At 37.7% G+C, this 20,981-nt stretch overlaps 1 protein-coding gene and 1 long non-coding RNA gene across 2 annotated transcripts in view; one reads left to right on the top strand and one right to left on the bottom strand.

Annotated features, from left to right (window-relative positions):
- Positions 1-7,490: 7,490 nt before the first annotated feature.
- LOC133042715 (uncharacterized) lies at positions 7,491-20,898 on the bottom strand. The gene is made up of 3 exons (XR_009689564.1): positions 19,921-20,898; positions 9,744-9,816; positions 7,491-7,848 (listed from the first exon to the last, which is right to left on the bottom strand). It is a non-coding gene; the product is annotated as an uncharacterized LOC133042715 (long non-coding RNA).
- The window catches only part of EMC2 (ER membrane protein complex subunit 2), a 49,362-nt gene continuing 48,112 nt past the window's right edge, over positions 19,732-20,981 (top strand). The window contains exon 1 of the mRNA XM_061123600.1: positions 19,732-19,859. Coding sequence (XP_060979583.1) covers positions 19,820-19,859 — 40 coding nt within the window. The 5' untranslated portion in view covers positions 19,732-19,819. The remainder of the gene's footprint in view (positions 19,860-20,981) is intronic.

Raw genomic sequence — 20,981 nt, 5'->3', positions numbered from 1 at the left:
TGTTTAGAATACAGAGTTCAAAGACATATTCTTGCCCATAGTTTGCTCAGAAATAAATGTGGGAGATAGGCAAGTCATCTGTGAAGGTGATTGGAAAGTTAAGACTAAAACAGAGAAACCAGTTAGGAGGCTCTTTTGGTCTCTGAGGTGGGAAATAGCTAGGGTGTGAACTTGCTAATGGTAATGGACATGGAAAAAAGACAAGATAGAAGTATCCAGAAGGTAGATTTGATATTATTTGAAGAAAGAGTGGATGTTGAGAGTGAAGTTGAAGGAGTGATTCTTTCGGGGTTTTGTTAAGAAAACATTTTAGTCTGAAATAAAGATCTTTCTCAAATTACTAGCATGACCCACAAAACAATATTTACACATTATTACTTCCTACAATTCTCTACAGTATGCAAAAGACAAGAAAGTCTCAAAAACTGCTTGGCCAATGAAATAATTAGAATACTAGAGAATTAAATGTTCATAATTTCAGATTTTGGGAATAGGCAGATGAGAGAATTCTTTTAATAGAATTTCAAGAAACTATAATCGTTTCCAAAGACCAGAAAGTAAAATGCCTTCTAAAGTTGTAATGGTCAAAACATATGAAAGATTCTGTAAGATTAAAATTTCGGTATGTATATTTTTAGATACCTAACTATGTCAAAAATTTGAAGGTATTTAATAATAAAAAAATGAACTCTTTAGTAATATCAAAGTTACTTAGATGTACAATTTCATTAAATCTTTAAAATATTTTACTTTTATTTTTTCTTATAAAGAACTACTATAATTTTCTACTGCTATTTTAATAGATTTCCCTCTGAAAAGGATTTGTATACATTTAACAAAGTAACTCAGTAAATTATCCACCTTACTGTTCAACTCATTATTTTAAATATTTTCCATTGTTTCCAAATGCACATTCCTATTCCTGCCCTTCTTATTTTCAGTTGAAGACTTCATTTCCTAGTTTACCAGCAAAATAACGACATCCAGTCTGAACTCCCTCAGTCTCTTCTGTCCCTTCCAAACTACTGAAGGAATTTTTCTTTTGTGGAAAATGATTCCTAGTGAAAGTGACTGATTTTCAGGTATTTTGCACAAAAGCTAAATATGAACCTTCCAAGTGCTGTGATATATAAATTAAATATTGATTTTTTAAAAAAGCTGGATTTACAACCCGACTTTGACTTATTCAATTACAGGTAAAGAAACTACGGTCCAAAGAGTTTCAATAGCCATCCACAGTAACCAAATGATTTTCTTCTCCTTAAAAATCTATTATCTTAATATTAAAAAGAAAATCTATGACTAGATTATGGGTAATAGAGAGAAAAATACAAATAAATAATTTTATCAAAATAAAAGTAGACTATGGTTATTTAAAATCTAGCCATGAACAGGAAAAAATAAAGAGTACATTGATTTATTTTAAAAACTTATTAAGGGTCTACCAGGAACTCTTCAAGACTGTGGGGATACAAGTATGAACAAAACAGACAATAATCCCTCCTTTCTGGGCTCATATTCTAGTGAAGGGTGTCGGAGAATACAGAATTAAATAAGAAAAACTATTCATCACAGCAGATGATTAGAAGCGCTATGGAATAACAGAGCAGAAGTATACTAATTATCCAGAGCCGGGTGGAGGGAGAGGTACAATATTCTATATAACAGGGTGATGGGGAAGGTCTGACTAGGAAGGTTCAGTTCAGTTCAGTTCAGTCGCTCAGTGGTGTCCGACTCTTTGCGACCCCATGAATCACAGCAGGCCAGGCCTGCCTGTCCATCACCAGCTAGGAAGGTAACATTGAAACAAAGGCCTGAAACAGAAGGGACAAGCCACACAGTAGTTGGGAAGGTGGGGGTGAGGGGGATATAGACATGGTGGGAAGGTGGGGGGATACAGGGAAAGATCTTTATAGGCAGAATGAAAAGCAAGTACAAAAGCTTGAGGGGGTATCATTTTCTAGCAGGTTTCATGAACAAGAGGCCAGACTAAGAGAGCCTTTGGGGCTAGAGCAGAGGGATGGAAGACTACTAGGCAATTAGAATAGAAAGGTGTTAGAAGAACAGCTTGCTGTAAGGTTTTCTCTTTAAAATCAAACAGAAGCTGTTGGAGGATGTTTGAGCAAAGAAATGATGTGATCAATTTATCTTTTAAAAGGCCCATTTGAACGTTTATATTGACTACAAGAAAGCAAGGGGTTAAGCAGGAACCAGTGAGGAGGAAGTTGCAATAATCCAGGTAAGAGATAGATGTAGTGAGAAATGGTTAAAGTCTAGATATATTTCAAAGGCAAAGCCAACAAGATTTGTTGACAGGTTGGATGTGGGGTACTAAAGAAAGACTATAAGAATTTTTGGTTTGAACACCTGAAAGGATGGAGTTGCTATTAGAGAAAGGAGAGACAATGAGAGATGCTATCTTGGATGGAGATTGAAGAAAGTAATAACAGGAGTTCAATTTTAATTATGTCAAGTATGAGATGATTTTCAGACATCCTTAAAGATGTCAGGTAGGTATTTAGACATATGAGTCTGAAGTCAGAGAGGAGATACAGGAGGGGAGATACAAACAGAAGCCACCAACAGATACATGGCATCTAATGCTACATATCTGGATGAGATTACAGAGAAAATGCTCAATAACTCAGCTTTGGTACATTCAAACATTGCTAGGTCAAAAAGATATGAAGGATCAAATAAAGGAAGTTGAGAAGAAAACAGTAGGGAAGGAGAAAAACCAAGAGTGGGTATTTTGGAAGCCATGGTTTAAAATGCTGCTCAAGTAAAATGCGGACTAAAAATGAACGACTGACCTTAGAAAGGTGAGGGTCACTTGTATCATTGATTAAGAGGCATTAGAGGGAAAGAGGTTTACAAAAGCCTGATGAGAAATTACAACATGTTTGTACTTATAGCCATAAAAAAATAGAGAAGTAATGATGAAGAAGGAAGAATTGCTGGAATGATAGGCTGAGTTGAAGAAAGGGCATGGAATCTATTGATCAAGTACAGGCATTGCCCTTAGGAATATAAACAACTCACAAATAGGAATAAGGGAGAAGTAAAAATATATATTGTTTACAGAAAAAAGTTTTTGCCCATTTATTACCATTACTTTTCTTAGGTTCTTATTTTATATTTGACTTATGAGTTCATTATTTTAAAAGCAAGTTAACTCCTTTTTGTTTTTTGTACATATTTTATTTCTATACATATTAAACAGTACTTTCTCAATTTTAGAATATCTCCTTTCAGCCCAAAAATCTTGCCGGCAGTTCAAAGCAGTTCTAGTGTGCTGCAGTACCATCCAAATGACAGAAATAACTCAGATTTAAAATGGACATTCCAAGCCTCTTTACTGTTTTTCTTAATCAAGAAAAAAACTAAGATAATATCCTTTTTACTCCTTTTATGTTTTTTACATAAGATATAATCTCCCTGAGTAGGGTCCTGACTCCGGTAACACCCTGAGGTAAAGAATATGCAAGGAAATTTATATTTCAGTATTAAAGGAGACAATATTTAGCATTTGTTTTATTTAGGCTAAATAAAATACACGTGTGTCCTTTTATGATTCATAAATTGGAGCAAATAAGATGATATTAATAAATTATTTAGATGTTACATATACTTTTGTTGACTTATCAATAAATAATAACCTAAATGTTATAAATAGTGAATATATCAGGACTACCGTCTTGTTTAAAAAATTCACGTCTTAAATAGAAACAAGAAACTACCTTATTTTTCAAAAACAATGACTTCTAAGTTCTTATCCCCTGCCTAGTCCTTTGTAGACATTTCAGCTCTCTTGATAAGAACTGAAAAAGCTTCTTTTTCATCCTGAACCCAGTTCCTCCAAATAAAACACTCAGTAAGCTAGAGTGATTGACAGGGATCCCGAATGACATGGTGAAGTATGAAAGGTGCAAAGAGAAATTATGTTTCTTGTCTCATTCTTGAATATTTTTTTCACATGTACACATCAGAATTCTAAATTAGGGGAGTTAAAGGAAACCTTCTTAGTCCTATTTTCACCCTTAGAGACTTCCCACAATTGACCAGTATTTTAGGCTAATATGATTATCTTACGATCTGAGTTGTTACTTGAGGATTTTCATTATGACTGTGGTACAAGAATATACTCTATGTCACAGGAAAAGTTTTCCAAAAGTTACTGTCCAGTCTATTGTTGCTTTGTTTATTATCAAAGGATTAACAATTATATTTTGTTTCTAACTAGGGGAAACTAATTCTTATATGCCCATCTATTTTATTTCTATGTAGGTAAGTTAAAAGGAACCGGGTTAAGGTGATGAGTGACGGGCTAGAAGGAATACACTGGGTTTTAAAACACAAGTTATTTGAATTAGCATTATATGAGCTCCCAAAAAATATCTCATATGTTCATTTCTTGATCATTGCTTTCATTTCCTTTTAAAGCTGAAGAAAATAAAACAAAATTAAAATTATGTTAAATGGCACTTATGTCTTAGCTTTTTTCCCCTAAGGACATCAAGGAGAAATTCCAGAGAAGAGAGAAAGAAAAAATTCTATATGTTAGTAGGGTTTATCAGCAGTGTTTTTATGGGTTAAAAAGGTGCAGTTTTAGGCTATGGTAGGAAGAGATGTGAGACAAATGTGATTATAATCTCATTGCCTTCCATATCTTCCTAGATAAGGTGATTTCAAGTAGGTGGTTGCTTATTTCACAAATTTAAGAAACCATTTGGGCTTCTTGGTTATCACACTAAAAATTCAAGACAACTGTCTAATGATTTTACAAATTTAAACTGGATGGATTAGTAAAGTGTAGATAAAAATGTAACAAATACAAATTACCTTAGCTTCTTCCAAGATACTATTTTCAAGTCTACATCAGGCTTCTATTTAACTATTACTAAGGAAATATTACACAGCTTGCTACATCATCCTGTACTAGAGCTGAATGATGAATGGAAAAGACAGAAATAGTCCATAAAATAGTCCATGATGACTTCATTACAGTGATTATTTTTAACCACTTAAAATTTATTTTGCTCACGTGTCAGGTATTGTGCTATGCTTTCACAGCAATTTTCACATTTAATTTTTTAAATAACCTCTGAGGTAGGTATTATTATTTTCTATCAAATGAAATACCAAGACTTACACAAAGTCATATTATTAATAATTGGTAAAGACAGAAATCAAGTCAAAGGTATACGATTCCAAGGAATAGTGTTTTAGTAGACTGACTACAATAATTAAAAAAAAAAATTTTTTTAGTAAAGTTCTTTTTGTAGAGGAAGTACTTGTGAGAAATGGCATGTCCTTATATTTGTGTCATATATTTACTCAGATCTTTATTTGTATGGTTACAGTTTCACTTGACTGTCTATTCTTTAGTGACAATTTCTTCAAAAACCTATGTCTACTCAAGAAGAATCTAAATAATTTTATGTAGTTCTTAGATTATTCCATTTTTAGCCAGCCTAATTGAGGTATTCATTTGTAATACAATAAACTGAATGCAGGTAAAATGCAACATTTGAATAGTTTTGACATTCACACTTGTGAAATCACTGCAATCAAAATAATAAACATATCCATTACTCTTAAAAAGCAAACAAACAAAAAACCTATGTCTCCTCATAGGTTTGGCCACTGGTAACTCAGATATATTTCAGAAGCTATAGCACCTAAATATTCCAGCAAAGAGTTTTTATATTTTATTGAGTAATACACAATTTTCTTCCTTAAATTAAAACATTCTTAATCTTTTGAAATGAGAAAAAATTGCTTATCTAACTTAACTTCATATAACTGCTCTTACGTGATATAATTTGAAACTTTGGAAAAGAACTCTCAAAATCATACCAGTGTACTCTGGTTGAACTTTTGTTTTTCAGTTAATTGTGCTTAGCATGCAGCTCAGGTTGATAATCTTGTCTGTGTTGACACTGAAGTATCTACTCATTGATATTATGCTGCCAGTTATAACTAGCTTTATAAGTGATAAACCAAACTTAGCTCCTGATAGTTCAAAAATATTTAACTGTTATCATTAACACTTCTCAAAATATATCAACATCATTATGTTTTTCATTTTCTAGCATTTTTTGAATGGGAAAACTTTTGTTCAAAATTAATGGTTAAAGGTTTTACTGGCTATTTATGAACGAAATGAAAACCTGCAAGAGCATTTTCCATTGTTTTAAATGTATAGTGCAAATCCATCTTATGTCCTCTACTCATATTGAATCAGGCTAGATTAAAGACAAAGATCATAAACTCCATTTCTAGCTAATAAAGGAATTTATTCCTTAAATTATTGTAGTGGTATTACAACTGGGGCAACCAATACATTAAAATAGATCAGCTTTCACAAGTTTGATTTAATATGTTATATATTTCAAACCAGAGTTAAATGTAGTAGAGTCTTTTATTTTCAAAGAATTCCAATGAGGCAGAAAACACAAACAAAAATCATAATTTCTCTTGAGAGTTTACTGAGTTCAAAGATCTGTAATTCATGAATTTACTAATTTTAATTACTGCATATGGATATTGTTTGATCTATTTTATTGAAAGGCTGGAGTTTAGCTGTGAAATTTATCTGCAAAATTGTTTTATAATAGAAAATAACATGCTTTTGCTTTCAGTTTACTATTTTAAGAAAAAAAATGGACTAAAGCTAGATTATCAAGGCCCCCTTTCTTTTTATTCTAAGGACAACAAGGAAGTTATGATACAAAGTAAAATAAAAATAAAGAGAGCACAGATTTGTGAACACACAATTCAGATTCAGGAATTTCTCTTGGCCTGAAGCATTACAACAGACAGCATGCAGGAGAGATTTTTAAGGGAGTCTCCTGTGTCATCAAGGGCCTAGATTATATCATCATTGATTTCATCTTTTCCATCTCCTAATTTTAATGGCTTTGCTTTCCCAAAGCCTGCTGTAGTTTATCCTATGGGTTCTCAAAATAAGTGAAACTTAAAATAGGAACACTGCTTCTGTGTTGTCTTTATTGTCTTTGCCTTCTGTTGCTATCATATCTATTTGCAGAGCTAATGGTACCTTCTGCTCCTGTTCCAATGAAAATGCTCTTTATACATTCACTGTTTTGTCAATTAGATGAAGAAATTTTGTGATTTGTGAAATAAGACACTAGTAATACATTTGCTCTGCTTTACTGTAAAATTTAGCTAAAATGAATTTTGCTGAATTGATGAGGCAAGAGCTATAACCAAAATAAATTTGCCAGAAAGGTTTTGCGTCATGTGATACTTCAACTATAATTTTATTTTTCTTCTTAGATCAGACTGGAGCAACCTTTCCCCAAACTTTTTTTTTTAAATAAACAAAATTACAGTAGTTTTTACTTGCTAATATGTTCACTTCTTCAGAGAATTATGGGGAAAGAGTAAAAAGTCTTGAAGAGGGAAATGAGTACCACCTGAGAAGCATGTGCCAAGATGCTCAATGACTTTTTTTTCCTTCAAAGATATAGATAATAAGGATAGGAAACAATTTTCAGCCATTAGGGAGTGCTTCTTAAAAAAACACACAAAACAAAACTAGAAGTTGTTACTTTGAAAACAGGGGAATTATCATTTTGAATGGCCTCACCTTATCTAAGAGTGAGAAGAGATTTAAGAAGTCAGCCAGCTGTGCTGTGTGCGAATGTGCTCAGTCGTGTCTTACTCTTCACAACCCCTTGGACTGTAGCCCACCAGGCTCCTCTGTTCATGGGATTTTCCAGGCAAGAATACAGGAGTGGGTTGCCATTTCCTCCTCCAAGGGATCTTCAAGAAGTCAGCAGCAGTTCTCAGATGTATGCATCATTCAGGTAGAAGCTGTCACTGATTAAAAAAAAAAAAAAGTTAAATTTACTCCTTTTCAAGAATTGTTCTTCAGTGAATCCTTAATATTCCCTAAGTATTAAAATAGCAATTTTAAGATGAAATGATGTGAAGCTAAATTATGGTTGTTACTTTTAATGTACTCAGTAAAATAAAAAGTTGGCAAACATATTTTGGTCCCCTTATATTTTCTCTTGAAATTTTACTGGTTTATAAAGCCCCAGATTGGTGAGCACTTTTTAAATAGAGCTGCTTTTCCACAAATATTTATTGAGTCTCTGGGGACAGATCATGAGCATGACACACAGGTGTCAAACAGAGCTTAGACACAAGCAATGATTGTAAGGGAGTGAGATAAGTGCTTTTAGGGAGACAGAAGTGCCAGGAACACCGGAGCCTACGAGCAGGGCACCTACTCCTGATCTGGAGAAGTCAGGCAAGTTATAAAACCTGAATAGTGCATATTGACTTTGTGAGCAAAGTATCCCCTTCAATGTATTTAGGTACTTGGAAAAGCAAACCAAGGAGCTGTTTTATCACCAGGGAATTAGAGCAAATGGCTATAATTAGAACCTGTTGAACTTTGCTGAAATAATCATGTCCCAGTCAGTACCACAGTTCCCCAGCAGCCAGATATTAACTTCTCTGGAGGTAAGGTAGTGGGACATTTTTGAGGTAAGAAGTGCTATTCTTTTCTCAATGTCTATCTCTGAGAGTTTGTGAGTTTGTGTTTCTGAGAGTGACACTTTTATCACTCTCCTGTAGATACTGAACCTCTCTTAGAAGGAGAAAGTGTCTGAGGACAAAACTGGGACAGCAGGATCCTCACCTTTCTGGCGTTGGTTTTCAAGTGCTCGGGCCTGGTGCACTGGGAAGACCCAGAGGAATCGGGTGGAGAGGGAGGTGGGAGGGGGGATCGGGATGGGGAATACATGTAAATCCATGGCTGATTCACGTCAATGTATGACAAAAACCACTACAATATTGTAAAGTAATTAGCCTCCAACTAATAAAAATAAACGAAAAAAAAAAAAAAAACCCATTGAAGAGGATATACATAGGTTCTTCTGGATAAACCACAAGTAAGACAGTCCCTAGGGAATAGAGCACTGGGGGTGTGGGGGGAACTTCCCCTGAGACTAAAATATTGCTCTTGCAGGGCTGGGGCAGGAGTGGTAGATAGGAAGAAAATACTTGAGGGGAACTGATTAAAGCAGTTTGGTGGTTCCAGGGGAGGAAGCCATATATCCAGCCAGAGTCTCAAGAAGGCGAGAGCACTTAGTTAAAAAAAAAAAAAAAAGGCAGGAAGGTATGCCCAGAGAGTGAGCTTCAAATTCCCATGGGATCCAAAAGTAGTCAGGAGAACCACAGGCATTTGTGGAGAGAAACAAGGGCTGTATTGCTAACTGGAAAACCAGGCAGACTTCCCGATGCCTTGAGACTACAGAAGCATGACTCATATATAACTTGTATGGCTGTAATGGCTGATAAATTATCAAAGTACTTTGTTTTCGTTCAGAGTAATTCACCCAGAATCACCTACCCTTCCTAAAGGACTAGCCTGGGATGGCTGAGGAACCTCCAGGATGCTTCTTAAGCACTAAATCTCTCATCTGCATTGTTTCTGACTGGTTGATGTATTAGTTATCTCACGTCATAGCACACTGTACTCCAAAAATTGGCAGCTTACAGCAAAAATGATGATTTGCTATCTCAGAGTTTCTGTGGACCAGGAATTGGGAAGCAGCTGAGCTGAGCTGCTCTAGCTCATGGTATATCATGAGTTTGTAGTTACGATGTCAGCTGGGTCTACAGTCTTGACTGGGGCAGGAGGACCAGTCCTACGGTATGTCACTCATATGGTTGGCAAGTTGCAGGGGGCCTCAGTTCCTTACCATGTGGACCTCTCTGTGAAGCTGCTCGAATGTCTGCAGTGACACAGCATCCACCTTCCCCATAATGAGTGACCTAAGAGAGAGCAAGGCAGAAGCTACAATGTCTTTCATGACTTAGCCTTCAAAGTCACACTCCATCATCTCTGAAATAACCAACTCATGACACAGGTCATCCCTATCACTGTGGAAGAGACTACACAGGGTATACTAACCAGGAGTGAAAATAAGCAGGGGCCATCTTGTAGGCTCCTACCACAGTTGGAAAGTTATGACCAACCTAGGCAGCATATTAAAAAGCAGAGACATTACTTTGTCAACAAAGGTCCATCTAGTCAAAGGCTATGGCTTTTCCAGTAGTCATGTATGGATGTGAGAGTTGGACTATAAAGAAAGCTGAGGGCCAAAGAATTGATGCTATGAACTGTGTTGGAGAAGACTCTTGAGAGTCCCTTGGACAGCAAGGAGATCCAACCAGTCCATCCTAAAGGAAATCAGTCTTGAATATTCATTGGAAGGACTGATGTTGAAGATGAAACTCCAATACTTTGGCCACCTGACGCGAAGAGCTGACTCATTTGAAAAGACCTTGATGCTGGGAAAGATTGGGGGCAGGAGGAGAAGGGGACGACAGAGGATGAGATGGTTGGGTGGCATCACTGACTCAATGGACATGAGTTTGAGTAAACTCTGGGAGTTGGTGATGGACAGGGAGGCCTGGTGTGCTGCAGTCCACGGGGTCGCAAAGAGTTGGACACGACTGAGAGACTGAACTGAACTGAACTGAACCACAGTTGGTGATCTTGCCCTACGGGTTGTTAAATATTTTGCAAATGACTTTCACATGAGTCAGAGTAGCCTTGAAAAGGGAGGAGGCAAAAGTGCAGGGCTTCCCCAATGGCCCAGAGGGTAAAGAATCTGCCTGCAATGCAAGAGACATAGGAAATGAAGGTTCAATTCCCGGATAGGGAAGATACCCTGGAGAAGGAAATGGCAATCCACTCCAGTATCCTCGCCTGAAAAATACCATGGACAGAGGAACCTGGTGCGCTACAGTCCAAAGGGTGGCAAAGAGTCAGATATAACTGAGCGACAGAGTCGGAGTCAGAGAAGTGCAGGACAAATTCCAACCTAATTGAGATTAAATTTCTCTCTTCTTCCAAGAATAAAAACTGAGTTTTATAAGAATGCATATTTTGTCGTTGCACATGTGATTTTGTGTACTGAGATTCATGACTACTGTGTCCAATGTAACTGTTCCCTGAAAATAACTAACAAAGTTTCTTTTGTTCACCACTCCTTTATTGCTTTAATTCTTTCTTTAAAATGTAAAATTCTTCAATAACTTTGCTATTCAGAATGTGAATCTTGGAAGCAATCTGCCTCTTCCCACTAGGTAGTGATTTCACTTTATCAGTCCTTCTGGCAGCCTGGAATGTGAAACACACGTAATGTCCTACCTAGAAGGGCATCTGTGCAGCAGGGCAGATACTAACTAGGGCTGCCTCAGCGTTCAGAAGGAAGAGTGGCATGACAGTGAGGGTTGTTGGATTCATGTCCTATTCATATTTCAGACCTGTAATCAATTATCTGTTTGGGGGACAAGTAGTGAGAAACTATAGTCTTGCTTAAGTTTATTAACAAACAATCACCAATGATATAGTATGGCAGTTACCCAGTGAATTATCAAGAAGCATTTCAGTCAATGTCTTTGGAATTTGCTAGTATTTCATGGAGATCTTGAGTTACAGAATTTTAGAAATGCTGCCAGTTTTGAGAGTTATACTGTTATTCTTGGGAAGATGTTTAAAAATTCTAAGTTACTTGGATATATTTGGAATTTGAGTAAAAAGAAATATGAAGTTCTAGATAATTTCTCAAAGGTAGCATAATTCCCAACCCAAGAAAAAAGTGAATAATTCCTGATTTGCATCTCATAAAAAAACAAGTAAAATTTCAAGCCTCTGTGGACTGGATATATTTCACCATGTCTTTTCCTCAACATAATGCACCCATTGCTGAGCCATTAATAAATTACTAGTAAAAGACATTCCGTGCACTTGAAATAAAATTTTCATATGTCAAATAGCTTTTTAACAGCTTCTGAGCTATGTATGTCAAGTAGCTTCTGAGTCTAGCTATTACTACAGGTGAACACACACCCCTACCTCTCATCAAAAATGGAAGCTCACATCCAGAAAGGAAGAAGAAGGATGATAATGGTTACTGTGGCAGTTATGGAGGTGCAGTTAGAATCTTCCAGAAAGAACTTGCTATTCAGCTGCAAGGAGGGCAGGGAGCTGGCAGCCTCTAGCTGTCAAAGGCTTCAGGATTTATCTCAGCTTCTGAGCTGAGGTGATGCCCTTCCAGGCAGCCTCCAGCCAATGACTGAACATTTAGCCTACCAGGCTCCCCCCTGGGATTTTCCAGGCAAGAATACTGGAGTGGGTTGCCATCTCCTTCTCTAGGAGATCTTCCCGACCCAGGGATTGAAACCGGGTCTCCTGCATTATAGGCAGATACTTTACCATCTGAGCCACCAGGGAAGTCCTTTAGGGGTCCTAAGTCCTGGCTATTTTGCCCACTGTAGATTAATGTGTGCTAAGTTGCTTTAGTCATGTCCAGCTCTTTACAACCCTATGGACTGTAGCCTGCCAGGCTCCTCTGTCCATGGGATTCTCCAGGCAAGAATACTGGAGCGGGTTACCACGTCCTCCTCCAGGGGATTTTCCTGACCCAGGGATTGAACCTGCATCTCTTATGTCTCCTGCATTGGTAGGCAGATTCTTTACCACTAGTGTCACTGGGAAGGCCCATAAGACTATTGTAATGGGTAATCTTTGTTCAGGAGCTTTTCTCATTGAGTTGGCTGATACTTAGACATAAATCATGAGACTCTTTGAGACTTTCTGTTCAATTCTGCTTCCTACTCTCCTTTTGCAGGTATCAGATATGCATCATGATCTGAAAGCATTCCCTATCCAATCTTGTTTTCTTCCCCTTTTATCTTTTACACAGAGTTTCCCCTAGTAAATCTCTTGCATTCCCACCCCATCATCTGCTTCTCAGAGGCCCCAAATGACAGAGCTACTAATTACTAAGAACCTATTGTGTGATGGAGGAAGTGTTTGGGGAAGTTATTTAAGTTCTTTCATCTGTAAAGTGGGGTTGTTTTAAGAATTAAATGTAATAATCTACAAACAGGAATCTACAAATGTACAGTGCCTCATATATAAGTACTCAATAACTTGTATATAACACTAAGAGTATTATTATGCCATATGCTAGAGTTGCATGAGGAATTTTTTGTTTATTACTTGTGTGTGTGTTAGTCACTCAGTAGTGTCTGACTCTGCGACCCCATGGACTGCAGCCTGCCACACTCCTCGGCCATGGGATTCTCCAGGCAAGAATATAGGAGTAGGTAGCCACTCCCTTTTCCAGGGGATCATCCCAACCCAGGGATTGAAGCCAGGTCTCCTGCATTGCAGGTGGTTTCTTTATCACTGAGCCATCAGGGAAAATCCTCATTAATTATCAAATATTATTATGCTCATTTAACATATGAGAAAACTAGGGTTCGATGAAATTAAAATAACTTGTTCAAATTACTTAATTTATATCCCTCCACCTGGGATAAAAACTCACCAAGTTCTGTAGAAGAGAGCAATGTACATGTATGTTAGCAAAGAATCCACTGCTATTACCTAGAATGTAAAGGAGCTCTACATCTTCTATGGCATCGTATGTACAATTTATAATTAATAAAACTACTTTGGGGGTTCTTTCATAAACCTAAATCTATACCCTTAATTCCACTAAGTATGTGACATTAGAATCTATCAGTGAGTGCTTAAAATCAATAAATTGTCTAAAAGTTCAGAAAAGCTATATGTAATGCCACTGCCACTCCCTGATGAGCACTATCTGTTATTTTTATAGAACGGCTCTCAGTTTGGGTTTGATTGATGTTTTCTCATGATTAGATTGAGGTTATATTTAATATTCCATAATCTTCCTATTGTTAGAAAAATTGCATCAGATGAAATCATTCCTGCTTTGCCTGTCCCTGCTCCCACCCCACCCACATGACAAATGTTCAAGCCGATTATTAAAAGATGCAAAAGAAATAATAATAGAAACATGATGAACAGAGGAAGCTAAAGTATTATAATGCTGAAAGAATTTCTAGTCAGCTGGGAACAATCTGAACTAAATGGCAGCTTTGGGGCCATACCTATATTGTTCCTTACTTCACAGTTTTGAGATAAAAAATTGTACATACAATTTAGAAAATTATGTTACATAAAGTTTTAAAATGTTGACATTATTCTGTTTCCTCAGGAATGAGGTGGTGCTGGATAGGGTCGGTGGAATGGATTTAGAGTGGTCAGTTTTCTTAAGAGATGTTCTGCCAGGAAACCAGTCTCTTTCTTACATAAATCCATGAATTTGACTAAATGAACCCTCCTATATGCAAAAAAAAAAAGCAAAAAAAAAAGCACATGGTTTATGATCTGAAATAGGGCCACATTATGTCTAATGTGGTTAAAAGCCAACTTTATCCAAGGCTGGTCAGCATGATCTTAAAAAGCAAAAGATAGCCAGTAAAGATGACCTTGGTGGCTTAGTGGCAAGGGTAAGACGTAGGTTTGAGCAAATAACTTAGCCACTTCTGGGAAAAGTGATGCTACCAAACCACCAAAGAGAGGGATGGTCAAAAAATGAAAATTACATCTGCAACAAGATAAAATGTTACTATAAAAATATATGTTAATATTCAGCATATTTTTGTGTGACTTTTGTTTAGTGAAAAATACACTCAAGAATATTTTTCAAGTAAAGAATTCAGTTATAGTTCTATTGTAGAAAGTGGAGTCTAGATGGGTTCCAGAGACCCCCAGGTCACAGTGATAGTACATAGAGACTCCCGGATGTTTGATACCCAAAGGAATATTTACAAAAACACATTTTTGCAAAAGAACTGTTACATATGCACAGATGTACTTGTGTAGCAGAACAGAAAATGCACTTTGGGGAAATTAAATAAATGTCATTTGAAAAAGTGGACTTTTAAGTATAGTTATAAATCTCAAAAAGAAATAGCTCTAATTTATTGCCCGTGTGGGAGAAATTCTGGGTGTACTCTTTCTGGATGTGCTTTCTTCTTCATTCTTACAACCATGGCACAAAGGGGTAATTATCAGTCTGAATTCTACTGTGAAAGGACCAAAGTGATTTCACTGGAAATGTTTCCCAGAGATTCTCCTTTGTTTTTTTTTTTTTTTTTTTTAATAATGTAGTTATATGTGAAATGAATGGCTGGCAAATTTTAAAGCATATATATTGTAAATGATGGCAAACTTGGAAAAACCAGGGGTGCCTAAATACTCTGGTTGTGCCAATAAAGAAGGCATAGGCTCTTGGGTTTTGTGGGAATGTATTAAATTACATAACTTTCAAAAAATGTAACAAAAAACAAGGTTCAGAAGGTTCCTAAAACAACTCTATAGTAATCTGGACTTGGTAAATAAAACTCTAAGCAAAACTTTCTTTCAGCTATGAACATGTCACAGTAAGAATCTATTGTCAAAATGAAACAAGTAGCATTTTCCCTTAAATACAAAGGGATTGTGGTTATTATTCACTAATTAGAAACAATAACACAATTTAAAAGCTACGAGAAATTTTATATGAGAGTTGCATTAAGACTAATTTACTTTGATGGATAATTGTCAGAGTAGTAAATCAAGGTTATAAACTGTGCTTCATGATGTAGAATATTTGAATTCACTTTAAGACAGAACAAAGCAGATAATAGATTTTAAATAAAAGATCTGATGACTATGTTGAAGACTGCAAAAATGAATTACAATGGTATTATGCTTTGTCCTGTTAATGTACATTTTATGTCATAAAACTTATTAAATTTAAGAAGTTGCTTTAGTCTTTCATAATGTCTGAAGACATTAATTAAGTAAACCATGACCACAAAAAAGAAGCCCTCTAAAGCACTTTGTGGGGCAATCTGGCTTGATAAATAATCAAAGCTTATCCTACCTCAAAGTATATGTGAGCTTATTCGAAGTTATTCCTTTCTGACCCTAACTCATTCTGATGTGTTGATATTCTAACTACTCAAACATGATTTTGTAGGAAAAAAATGAAAATCATATGATAGGTTCATATTTTAAAAAGCATGTAATAGATCACATCCATGTCCCTTTTTCTTCTGCTGTTGAAATCATTAAATGAAACAGTGCTTCCTATGGTGTTGGACATGGCATAATCTAATATTTGTCTGCTTGGATAGCTTCCTGATATTTGTTACCAATACTAGGCAGCTGTTCAATCAGATAAACTGGATTAAAATTTTTAATATGCACGAATGAAAACCTTTTCAAAGGAATGGGAAGATGAAAGGTACAACTTGGAAAACATTTGTAAAGGTAGATTTATAGAATCTATGCTTGATGTTCATGTTTCCAAGGTTATGGTTTTACCTATAGAAGATATTTCTTTTTATTTATTTTATAATAACATTATAAAATGTTTAAAAAGAGTACAGAAGTTTTGTTACTGACATGCCAGTTTTTCCCAAGTATGTCTGAGGAAAGCAAGTTTTATTGGACATCTGAGATGTCATAAAGTATGAAAAGTCACTTTCCTCACTTCAGAGAGTACTACTGGTGACACATTTTTTCCTGTAAATATTTCATCTTTCATCTATGAACCAAACAACTCATCTCCTCCCTATGAATTTCTCATCTTTGTTATCTACAAGTAGCAAGAACTTGAGCAAATAATTTAATTTCAGGACCTCAGATTAAGAAACACGAACAATGTCCATTAGTGATTTTCAAAATATGGGCCATTACCCTATTACTGGGTCATAACAAATATTTTTATAAAATAAAATGGAATTGACTCAAATTGAATAGAAAATATAGAGGACTTGCATTCATGCTAAGTCACTTCAGCTGTGTCTAACTCATTGCAACCCTGTGGACTGTGGCCTGCCAAGCTCCTCTGTCCGTGGGATTCTCCAGGCAAGAATACTGGAGTGGATTGTCATGCCCTCCTTCAGGGGATCTTCCCAACCCAGATATCAAACCAGCGTCTCTTATGTCTCCTGCATTGGCAGGCGGGTTCTTAACCACTTATATTGAGCCACTTGGGAAGTCCCAATATAAGACAAGACACATTAAAAAGCTAGTGTGCAAATGCTGTTTCAGTTTTAAATATCTATATGCACACTGTGTGATGTAAAATGTATTCCTTAATGTAAGATCCAGGCAAAAATGTTTGACATATGGCTTCCAAAAAAATCACAAGTTCCTTATAAATCTAAAATGAAATTATGCTAGTTTACAGCTGAAAAACTCTATTAATTTCTTTTAACCTTATGTCATATAGTTTATTGTATGACAGACAACTGTAGCTAGCTATAAGGGCATTTAGTTAAAGGGAGTGGAAAATATTTATCCCTCAATTAGATGTACTTGTTATCAGTTCAGCTGCTCAGTCATGTCCGACTTTTTGTGACCGCATGGACTGCAGTACACCAGGCTTCCCTGTCCATCACCAACTCCTGGAGCTTGCTCAAACTTATGTCCATCAAGTCGGTGATGCCATCCAACCATTTCATCCTCAGTCATCCCCTTCTCCTCCTGCCTTCAATCTTTCCCAGCATGAGGGTCTTGTTATATCCATTGTAAGTCATTCAAAGACAACTCCTTAGGCTTTCATGCCCTCTGGGTAAATGCCAGACCCAAAGCAGATAGGAATTTGACATGTTTGAGAAATAGAAATAGATGAAAATGGTTGGGATCTAGTGAAAAGAGAATAGTAAAATATGAAGGAAGGGATGTAGGAGGGAGTTGCATTGAGTAAAACCCTGTAAACCATGGTAAAGTGTTTATAGAGTATATTTTTGTTGCTGGTGGGGAGCCATTTGAGAGCTGTAAGCAAACGGTTTTTTGTGGTTTTTGTTTTTCTTTTAAAGACCAGTAGGACTACTGTATAGAAAATAGATTTATACAGCAAGAATGAAGCTAAGGAGGTTAGGAGACTGTGACACTCATTCAGGTGAGAGATGATCTTAGCTTCAATTAAGGTAGTAGCAGCGGGGACGAAAAAGAAAAAAACAGATGGATTTGGAAGCACACAATACAGGATCTGCTAACAGACTTGACATAAGGGGGTTGCCAAAATTTTAGCTTGTGAATCCAGGTGGATGTTTCACCAATTCTGATGGGGGCCATGATGGCAGGAACCCAGACTTCTGTTTGGGAGGTGTTAAATTTGAGATACATACTAGTCATCTAAGTGGATATGTCAAGAAAGTAGAATTGGGTTTCAGGGCAGAAGTAAGGACTGCTGGATTTGTACATTTGGGCATCAGTATATAAATACTATTTATAGCCACAGGACTGTTACTTCCCTGAGTGTTATGGAGTATCTCTTTTAATCTTGATAACAACTCAAGTAGATATTTTCTTTTTATGTTGATGAGTAGCTTCTCTTTATATCTAAGCAACTCTTATATTCAAAAATACATACATTGGAAGTCAAGCAGCTACTAAATGATGGCGCCTGGAATTTCTCAATTTTTTGAATGAAGCCTTTTTTAAAGGTCTGGTCTGAAGATAGTGAATCTCATTCAGACTCTAAACCAAACTTATAAATTTAGTAGTCTTTTCTATCTTTTTTGCAACTTCCCTTGAGCAGGTGCCACTGATAGGTTTTTTTTTTTTTTTAAACTATTCCTTTGGCATATGGGATAGGATTCTCTGTCTTCCTTTTTTCTCATATCTTGACTGTTTCCTCTTCACTGGCCTTCAACTATCTTTCATGCAGGGATTTCTAGCCTTCTTTCTTCTCTTTACGTATTTCCCCTTTACATTTTTACGTTCTCATTGGTTCAAATACTAAACATTCGCTTACGTCCTAAGTGTTAGTCACTTAGTCGTGTCCGACTCTTTGCGACCCCACGGACTGTTGCCCGCCAGTCTCCTCTGTCCATGGGCTTCTCCAGGCGAGAATACTGGAGTGGGTTGCTATTCCCTTCTCCAGGGGATCTTCCTGACCCAGGGACGCAACCCGGGTCTCTTGCATTGCAGGCAAACTCTACGGTCTGAGCCACCAGGGAAGCCCAAATGTACGCTTACGACCCTCAATTATTTTGCTTCCAATGCAGACATTTTTTCCCCTAGCTTTAGTAGACCAGGTCCAAAGGTTTCCTGAAAGCAATTAGCCTGGAGGCTCCCCCATGCGATTAAAGAGGAGGAGCGAAGTGGAGGGGCTGTGAAGGTCTCATTTGACTTGTACATTCATTCATATTTCCTTATAATCATTTACATACCGGTTGCTTCTATGGAGTTTCAGATCTAGAGTGGCAAGCAGACCAGTGACGCACGGGGAGCGTTAACTAAGGGTTTAGCTTGGCACGATGCCCTTCGCGTGAACATTAAGTCCTCGGCCACAGAGGCATAATGTGCAAACACAGAGCCCTGCTTAGTTCCTCAAACAGATTTAACGAACATTTTTTGAAGTGTATTAGTTCTGCCGAACATTAAAAAAGAAATCGAGGCAAATCCCTTCACGGACGGAGTAAAGCTGGGCACAGATGAGATTCGAGCTGAATGCTGCACTGCAGCAGGTCATGAAGAGAACAAGGTACTCATTAGGGAGTGAATAGCGAATGAAGCACCCATGTAGAAAAAAATGAGAAACCGGGGATGGCATACATAAAAAAAAGAAAGAAAGAAAACAACCCGGCTTTTGTTAAGTCATGGTAAAACAAACACCTCAAGACAAGCCGGCTCTAGCGGCTCCCCCAGGGTGTCCTCACAGTCCCAGCGCGCCGCGCGCCTCCCAGTTCGCTCCGCCTCCCAGCTCGCCCCGCCCAGTTCCCCGACTGCCCCTAGTCAGAGCCGCGTGCACGTGCGCAACAGATCCCGCCCCCTTCGCTCCCTCGGCCAATGAAAAGTGGTATCGTAATTCGCCACTGCCTGGTATCGTGTCGCGTGACCACGTCTCCCCGCCCCCTCGCCCGGCCGCCTTCAGGGTCTGAGAAGATGGCGAAGGTGTCAGAGCTGTACGATGTCACTTGGGAAGGTAACTGAGGGCGGGGTGGCCGCGGAGAGACCGAAAGCCGCAGGAAGCGGCTCGGGAGTACCTGCTGCCCTCGGAGACCTGGATTCTCCGATCTCTCTTCGGCTCTGGCTCGGCCGAGCTGAGGTGATAGCTGAGGTAGTTAGCTGACTGAAGTGAAGGTGGAGGCTCACCCCTTCCTTGGCTCGGCCTCTGACTGAAGTCTGCGGTGGTTGTCACCGCTTGGGTCGGTAGACTGACTGACCAACCGGCCTACCACCGCGCCCATCCAGCGTCCAAGGGCAGCTTCCTCTATAAGGCAACCGGGATCTGGGGCTGTCACACTTCTCCTGTGGCTGCTGGGCGGCGCGGAGGAGGCAGCTATCGCTGCCCGCTGAAGCGTCTTTGCAGCAGAGAAATCCAGGGCCTGTAAAGGTCTTTCAAATGCTCTGTAAGGGGTACAACTCTGTGTAGTAAATTGTGTGGAAAACCCGTAAACATATCTGATTCTTTTCCCTGCTAGTTTACATTCCCTTCTCTCTTCAAAACTGGGTTTCTGATTCCCCCCTTTTAAACTGATCCTTCTGTCCCACTCCCCTCAAGACGAATTTACACACACGACCCAACTTGCTTCTTATTCCCTGCCAGTAATTCCTTTTCTGAAGCTGGAATAAATTCTTGTTTAATCTGAGGTGGAGTTTGTCTTTAAATTTGGAAGCAGTCAAACTTTGAACCAATTCTGAAAGAGATTGTCCCTTCTTAAAATCTTGAGTGGGAGGTGTGCATGCTGAAGAAAAGAACCTTGAGTTTCTCTAAGGCATGGAATTTGTGTAATTGAAATTTATATTTCCAGCGTTTCACAGTAGACTTCAGTAGCTTGTTTGTTCGGATATCTCAATGATGTTATTTAAATATTTTATTAAAAAACGCCTGGTAACGCGTGGACTGAGAGTTGTATTGGTTGTTCAGTGTCGAGTAAATCTCTCCAATATTGAAAGTTGCAAACAATAATGAGAAAAGGTAAAATTCCTTTATCCTGGAACTAATTCAGTGATTTATTATTGGTTTTGTGGCCTCTAGCATACTGTGAACCACCGTGTTTCTACCCGTATTGGGCAATCTATTAAAGTATTAAGTTCTCAGTGC

Source organism: Dama dama, chromosome 21, assembly GCF_033118175.1.
Source record: "Dama dama isolate Ldn47 chromosome 21, ASM3311817v1, whole genome shotgun sequence".
Lineage (NCBI taxonomy): Eukaryota > Metazoa > Chordata > Mammalia > Artiodactyla > Cervidae > Dama > Dama dama.
The sequence above is the reverse complement of the archived record's forward strand: the minus strand, read 5'-3'. Positions and strand labels throughout refer to the sequence as shown.